This window comes from Urtica dioica, chromosome 5 (assembly GCF_054948205.1).
Source record: "Urtica dioica subsp. dioica isolate 48M chromosome 5, U.dioica_male_clone48M_v1_H2, whole genome shotgun sequence".
NCBI classification, from domain to species: Eukaryota; Viridiplantae; Streptophyta; class Magnoliopsida; order Rosales; family Urticaceae; genus Urtica; species Urtica dioica.
The window spans coordinates 32,307,056-32,315,226 of NC_142760.1; the positions used below are offsets into that span (position 1 = coordinate 32,307,056).

Sequence of the window (8,171 nt, forward strand, 5' to 3'; positions counted from 1 at the left end):
GGTCTTACCTCTGAGGGTGGGAAAAGTTCTGTACCTGACAGGGTTGTTGAGGGTCTTTTGAGGAAAGATGAAGTTGACTTGGCCCACTGTCCTAATAAATCCCCTGACTATGTTAGAAAAGATGAAGCTGACGTGAAAACCCCTGCTAAGGTGGGCTCTTCTTCTCTGACGGGCTCTACCCACCGGGATGGGCCAAACCCGTCCCTCTGCTGGGCTTATGGGCCAGGGAGCTATTTTAAAGCCCAAAGCAATCCTGATCCCCCACTTCAAGAGGGCCCATTAGCGTTTGGTTCTGCTGCGGCCAAGAGAAAGGCCACCACATCTAGGAAGAGCGCGCTGGGCTATAACACGGCGCCGGACAGGCTAAGGGCTGACGAATACGGGCTTGGGTTGATAATCAACAGCAAAGGAGGGCCGGGAAAAAGGAAAATTAACGAGCGTGTTAGAGTGGGGAATGTGAAAAAGATGGCCCGCATGTTCGAAGGCGATGGTGGGAACCCGCATCCAGGCGATGACACCCTCGAGGGTCCAAAGAGCGTGCAGAGTCCATCTCGCGTATACCAGGTTAGTATTTCTTCCTCCTCTTTATTACCGAGTGTTTCTGGGGAGGTTATTTTGTTTGGAGTCTCGGAGTTGGATGTTGGTACCTTAGGAGCTTCTGCGTTGGTAGATCCTACTGAGGATGGTTCTTATGATAGAGCGACGCCCCTCGTGTGGACGAGTGCCGCCGAACACAATGATGGCGTTATTTGGAACGTCCAAGGGTTGGGTAACCCTGGGACGAAGAAGGCCCTATGCTCTCATGTTGTTGACTATAAGCCGGATTTTCTCTTCCTTTCTGAGACCAGGCTTAGGAAAGATATGGCAGAGAGAGTGAGAGTTCTTCTTGGTTATGAGAGCTGTTTGACGGTTGAGTGTCTTGGTAGGAGCGGAGGCTTAATGTTACTCTCGAAAAAGCCGGTGAAGTTTCTACTTGGGACAATGTCGAGATATCACATCGAGGGAAATTTGGTTGGAAATGATGGGAATTCTTGGAGGTTTGTGGGGATTTATGGGGATCCTGTGGCCTCACAGAGGAAACACACATGGGAGTTGCTTAGTCGGCTTCGTGCTAATCATGTGGGGCCCTGGCTGGTGGGTGGAGATATGAACGAGGTGGTTTCGAATTCTGAGATATAAGGGGGGGCCGAGACAGAAGCCCCGGCCAACTCGCGGCCTTTTGAGAGATGATTGTGGACTGTGAGATTCAGGATCTTGGGTTCGAGGGCAACATGATAACGTGGCGTAGAGGTCGGATCGAGGAACGCCTGGATAGATGTCTTGCCAGCCAGGAGTGGCGGGACCTCTTCCCCCTTGCGAGTGTTCACCACTTGCGGTTTTGGAATTCGGACCATAGACCCCTTCTGCTAAGTACCAGAGGTTTTAGACGAGCGAACCAGGCTAGGAGACCTGAGAGGTTCTTCTTTGAGGAGGCCTGGTGTGGGGAGCCCGAGTGTGACGAGGTGGTTCACAGAATTTGGGAGAAGGGCAGAGAGGATGCTACGGGTCAAGATTTGTTGACGTCGATTGAACAGCGTAGAGATGAGCTGTATCGCTGGGGTACTAAGAAGAATCGGGGGATGAAAGATCGGATTGAGAAACAGAAGGAGATTGTTGACTTAGTGGGCAGATCTAGCCCGGACTTCTCGTGAGGAGGGACAGTTGGATGCCTTGTTGGAAAAAGAAGAACAGTTCTGGAGGCAGAGGAGCAGATCTTCCTAGATGAAGTATGGAGATAAAAATACGAAGTTTTTCCACCGTAAGGCCACTACGAGACGTAAGAGGAACATAATCAATGGTCTGTTCGACGAGGGAGAGGTTTGGAGGAGCAGCGGGCTGGAGATAGAGGGTGTGATCTCCAGGTACTTTGAGGATATCTTCACTTCTGCGGGGCCGTCTCTGCAAGATATCAGGGTTGTGGATGAGGGCATCCAACCTAGGATTTCGGATGAGACGAATATAGAGCTTGAGCGGCTGTTTGAGTTGGCTGATGTGAAGAGCGCGCTCTTCTCGATGGACCCTATCAAGGCCCCGGGAAAGGATGGCTTCTCGCCGATCTTCTATCAAAGGTATTGGGATGTGGTAGGGGAGTCTGTTTCGGAGACATGTCTTGGAATCCTTAATGAGGGTAAAAGTGTGGGGAGCATTAACGATACAGTTATCACGCTTATCCCTAAGGTTGAGGATCTATGGAGGGTGAGTGAGTTTCGGCCTATTAGTCTGTGTAACGTCGTCTACAAGATTGTCGCTAAGTGCCTAGTGAATCGTGTCAAAGGCACTATGCACGCGGCTATATCCGAAAATCAGAGTGCATTTGTGGGGGGTAGGCTTATCTTCGACAACGTCACGGTGGGCTTTGAGGCGCTACACACGATGAAGAAAGGCAGGTTTGAGAACGGTAGATGGGCGTCCCTTAAGCTGGACATGGCAAAGGCTTACGATCGCGTTGAGTGGGCCTACTTGGAGGCGGTGATGCTGAGACTCGGGTATAGTGACCAGTGGGTGGAAAAAGTGATGAGATGTGTCTCCTCGGTCAGATTTGCCTTTAATATTAATGGGACCACTCGGGGCCATGTGATTCCGCACCGAGGTCTTCGTCAAGGCGACCCACTCGATCATTTCCTTTTTATCTTCTGTTCATAGGGACTTTTGAGTCACTTCAGAGCAGGAGAACGGGCGGGTGAAATCAGTAGGGTCAAGTTTGGGAATCTCCGTGTGTCTCACCTCCTGTTTGCTGATGATAGCCTAATGTTCTTTAGAGCGTGCCCGGAGGAGTGCAAGAGAGTGGCAGAGATCTTACAATTATACTCAGGGGCGTCGGGCCAGCTAGTCAATTTTCAGAAATCCGATGTCTGTTTCGGGAGAGATGTTGAGTTAGAATAGGGGGAGCTTCTAGCTGATACTCTAGGTGTTCAAAGGATGGATCGCTATAAACGCTACTTGGGCCTCCCTTCTTTCTCAGGCCGTAAGAAGAAAGAACTCTTCGAGTATGTGAGAGAGCGCATCTGGGATAAGATCAAGGGATATAACGGTCTTTTTTTCTCGCATGCTGGCAGAGAGGTGCTTATCAAGTCCATTCTTCAGGCCATCCCGAGTTATATGGCCTCCTGCCTTAAGCTTCCGAAGGCCCTGGTTTCCGAGATCCATTCGGCTATTGCTAAATTCTGGTGGGGCAATTGTAACGGAGCCAAAAAGACCCACTGGTGTGCTTGGGAGGTTCTCGTTAAGAACAAGACGGAGAGAGGTATGGGATTTAGAGACTTGGAAAAGTTCAACCAAGCTCTTATTGCTAAGAACGTGTGGAGATTCCTCAGAAGGCCTGACAGTCTAGTGGGCAAGGTCTTCAGCGAGAGTTACTATCCACACGGGGACATCTTGAGTGGTCATTGTGGGTCGAACAGCTCCTTTATGTGGCGCAGCCTGGTTTGAGGAATGGAGATCATCCTGGCTGGCACGAGATGGAACATTGGGGATGGTGAATCAGTTATGGTTATGGGAGATAAGTGGATCCCTAGGCATAGATCTTTCACGTGGCTTGATCCACATCCGATCCCCTCTGATATGAGAGTTGCGGAGCTGATGAGGTTAGACGGTGATTGGGACGACACGCTCATTCGGGCCATGTTTACTGAGGAAGACGCTAGAGTTATTCTGAGTATCCCGTGCGGGGGTGAGGGGATCCCGGACCGACGACGTTGGCACTATACTGAGGATGGAGAGTACACGGTCAAGAGCGGGTATCGAGTGGCTATGGAGGCCATCCATGGAGCCAGTGCGTTCGATCGGTCCCTGATGGAGGAATGGTAGAGGAAATTCTGGAAACTTAAAGTCCCTCCTAAGGTGAAGCTCTTCATTTGGAGAGTTTGCAAGGGCCGGATCCATAATCGCACCGTGCTACTCAAGATGAGGATTATCACTGACGATCGCTGCCCTATCTGTTTGGGAATGGCTGAGACGGCTCATCATGCTCTCTGGGGCTTGCAAGTGGAGCAGGAAAGTATGGAAAGAAGCGGGTTTCGGTGGGATCCTCCCACCGCACGGGTAGGGTGAGACTTTTGACAACATTTTCAGAGCGGCTGATTCCCTTGAGGTGAGTAATTTTGAATTCTATATCACTATCATCTGGGAATTGTGGAACCACAGGAACAATGTCGTATCGGGGAAAAGAGCCTGGAACCAGACGGAGCTTGTTCAGTGGACTGGGAGCTTTCTCGAAGAGTTCAGAGACGCGAACAAGACTACTTCTCGGGGAGAAGAGAAGAGGACAACCAAGCCTAGATGGATCCCTCCGCCGCAAGGAACAATCTCGGTGGCTGTGGATGCTGCGCTAGATCGGGACCAGGGAGGGTTCGGTGTGGGGTGCATTGCCCGCGACCACACCGGAAGGGTGCTAGCCTCGTAAATGTTTTCCCAAGCTCGGGGTTTTACCCCCCAGCTTGCGGAGGCGGTTGCGGTTCTCCAAGGCATAATTTTTGTAGTAGCATCGGCGGGTCGAGGTTGGAGCTTCATTCGGATTGCTCAGAGGTGGTCAAGGTTGTGGCCGGGGGGGAGACCCCCACGAACGAGCTCGGGATGATCTTGCATCAAATCAGGAGAAAGGTAAGCAATTTGATTGAGTTTAAAATTATGCACATTCCTCGTCTCTGTAATACTGCGGCTCACAACTTAGCCCGGTTTGCTGTTACTCAAAGTTCTAATTCGAGATGGATGGGGCTTGTCCCTCCTTGCTCGGAAGAGGCTATTAGAGCCGATGATAGAGAGTTCCTGTCCCACATGTCGGGATAGCGGTTTCGTTTGGTTTCAGGTTTTGGTTGCGTGGTTCTGGGTTTGGTTTGTTGTTTCTCTTGTAACCACGGTGTTCCTCCGCCATACGTGAGGGTTTTTATGAAATTTCCGAGGCACCGCCCACGTTTCAAAACAAAAGATTGGGTACCATAATGAGTCTCATTTTGCTTTGGAGAAGATAAACATATTTTGGCTGCAAAGATTTGGTTTTAGTTCTAATGTCTGCTAGTTTTTGTTAAGTGCGCATATCGAACCACACAACAATCTATCTCAATATGAGTCCGCGCAAGATATAAATGGTTGGAAGTGACGCGAAGCGTCCGAATTGTCACAATACAGTTTATCTCTATAAATTGACATTCGTATTATCCATTGAAGTACATCGACTGAAGATATAAGCAAACCATGAAGAGTTTGTTCATGCAATTCTACATTTGTCTCTTCATGTGTTGTTAGGTTTGTTTATGGAATAAAGACTAATGTTTTATCATAAAGCTTCACACAAGGAATAATGAATGAACGTTTCAACTTTTAATTAATAAATAAGCAATTACAAGCAAGAGTCTTCGTGAGACTTTATTACATCAAATATCGAGTCCCCGGGTCGTAACCATCCATCATCGTCATCATTTTCTACCGAGTCACCTGTAACTCCCGGTATGAATTCATTTGATCTTAACAAGAACGATCAAGAAGACACTTGCAATTTATCTGGAAGACCAATGGGTGTAAAAAAAGCAAAGAGACAACAAAAAGATGCTGAAATTTTTTTAAAAAATGATGGACAAAAATGAGAATCTTGTCCGAACTATTAAAGATTCTAATTTTGATAGAATTGAAGTTCAGAGACAAAAAAAAAATGAACTTCGAAAGAAAAAAATTGAGCTAGCTCAAATGAAAGAAGATAATAAAATTTAATTCATGAATTTGGATATTATATCCGACCCAAATATGCGTGAATTTCTAGTAAAAGAAAAAAAACAAATTATGCAAAAAAAAGCACAGACGAACTAATATGAAGAACAAGGAGAAAGTTCTCAATATTATGGATCTCAATATCGAGCATCTAATTATCAACAAGATCAAGCTCAGGGAAATCAAGCTCATGAAGATCAAACTCGAGATCAAGCTCAAGGAGATCAAAATCAAGATTACACCCAGTATTATAATTATCTTGACGGAACTGGAAATAATTTCCCCAGTTATTAAATCGTGTTTTAGGTTTTTACTATGTCTTCTAAAATTATGTTATTGTTTTTAGTTTTCATTTTATTTTATGTGTTTAATTTAAACTTTGTAATCTATATTTAAAGTTTTATGTTTTAATTGAACTTTGTTTTTATATTTTTGTAGTCAATTTATGAGTTTTTGTGTTTTATAAATATTTATAAGATTAATATATATATATATATATATATATATATATATATATATATATAAAAGATTTGGGTTTAATTTGTTGAAAAAAACAAAATAATTGCCGTGCCACTGTACAAAACACTAAATTTGGTGTTACTTTTGACGTACGGTTGGAGCACTATCCACGATATATATGGTGTTATACCGTGTGTTTGCAGGTACTCTAAGCAGCTTTCTTACTTGGTTAAAGTGCTCTTAGCTATCACTAATGACACTCTATAATGTCCATTAAAGTTTACTTAATCTGTAGACAAATCACCTGAAGTTAAAGAACTCTTAAAATTGATGCCAAGATTCAACAAGCTATCTTACTTTTTATCTTTAAAGATTTAAATGCCATCTTTATATTCAAATATTATAGTAACCGATACGAAAGCCAAATAATTTTTGAAATTTAACATATCAAAGCCAACTTTATATTATACCAAAAAAAATTCGTGTAATCCCCCCCATCAATCGGGCACATACATGAAAATAACAAAAAATAAAAATGGAAATCACAAATCTAAAACAACAAAGCTAGGGCCACCGCGGACAAAGAAAATCCAACCACGCCGGCAAGAGAGGCGGCGCCGTTTCCCTCGGGAGGTGGAGAGGCGGTGGTCGTGGTGGTTGTTGGAGGGGAAGGAGTGGTGGCCGTGGAGGGAGGCGTGGCGGTGGGACGGGCGGGGCCAGAGGCAGGGACGGAAGCAGATGGAGGAGAGGATCGAGGGGCGAGAGGAGACAGAGACGGGGACGGGGAAGGAGAGTTGTCTCCGGATTGAGGGGTCGGGGTTGGAGCCCCCGTGGCGACGTTGATGGCCAACTTTTGGCCCGAGCTGCAGTGATTCGCGACGGTGCATATGTAGTGGTGCTCGCCTTCTGATCTGAGGGTGATGTTTGCGGGGCTAGACGTGAATTGGGAAATAGGGTTCGCGCCGTTGCAGTTGTCGTAGCCTGATTTCGTCACTTCTGTCACGTCGTGTCTGTTTGCCATAAAATTGAATACTGAAAAATAAAAATAAAATGTTAGAACTTAGAATTTGGACATTTTTTACAAGTTTTTAATTTTTTAATTCCAACAAAAAATATTATGCCAATTTTTTACAAATTAACTTTCAATTTTTTATTTTTGCATATTAGTCCATTTAATTTACATGTCTGGCTCTGTCGCTAATTATTAATTACCGTCTTGAAACAAGATTATAAGAAAGATTAGTAAAATGTGTCGAATTTTACCGAGAATGTCACCAACGACGAAATTCTTGTTAGCGGCCCAGTCGGAGTAGGTGGTGGGAGAAGACGGGAGATCCCAATTAGCAGAATCGCCGACTATGTAAGTGGTTGCCGAGGCCAAAGCCACCATGGCCAAGGTTGCAACCACAATCATATGACTTTTTCCTGCCATTTTTTTTTCCTTCAAATTAACGCTTCTGTTATTTTATATCTTCCTCTGGATTGACAATTTTTTTTTTCTTGTGTATCCAAATACTAAACCTCTGTTTTCTCTTGGACAGGGTTTATGGTTTCTATTTATAGATATAGGCTTCTGTTTTGGCTGGACAAGTTAGTAGGTTTGCAGCTATTGGATGGTCGCCACGTGTCCCTCCATTGGTCATGATTCACGACTAGTTCGAACTTTGTATGCCGTATTCTGGTGGTACTGAAAAATTCCTCGAATATTGACTGCCGCGTTAATTTTTTTTTTTTTTTTATGACTTTTCATTTTATAATCAAATTTGCTTGAGTTTACACACCAATAAACATACGACTGTCCACATAGAGTTTAACGCGTCAGAGTATAAAAAAGACGAATGCATAGTCGTCTTTTTTAGACTGTTTGCCACATATAATTGCTACGAACTTTTCGCTCGTATGAAATTATTTATTTTATGTTCATTTTTAACTCACCGACAGTCTAAAGTCTTAACGCGTGGTGTCTTAACGAG

General features: G+C 44.9%; 2 protein-coding genes across 2 annotated transcripts; one reads left to right on the plus strand and one right to left on the minus strand.

Moving 5' to 3' along the window:
• The first annotated feature begins 1,226 nt into the window (after positions 1-1,226).
• Positions 1,227-1,691, plus strand: LOC149397938 (uncharacterized). The gene has a single exon (XM_089614396.1). The coding sequence runs from the start codon at positions 1,227-1,229 to the stop codon at positions 1,689-1,691; it is 465 nt and encodes a 154-aa protein (XP_089470522.1).
• A 4,924-nt stretch (positions 1,692-6,615) lies between these two features.
• Positions 6,616-7,727, minus strand: LOC149397939 (blue copper protein 1b-like). The gene is made up of 2 exons (XM_089613981.1): positions 7,462-7,727; positions 6,616-7,230 (listed from the first exon to the last, which is right to left on the minus strand). The coding sequence occupies exons 1-2, from the start codon at positions 7,628-7,630 to the stop codon at positions 6,749-6,751; spliced, it is 651 nt and encodes a 216-aa protein (XP_089470107.1). The 5' UTR covers positions 7,631-7,727; the 3' UTR covers positions 6,616-6,748.
• Between the last annotated feature and the right edge of the window lie 444 nt (positions 7,728-8,171).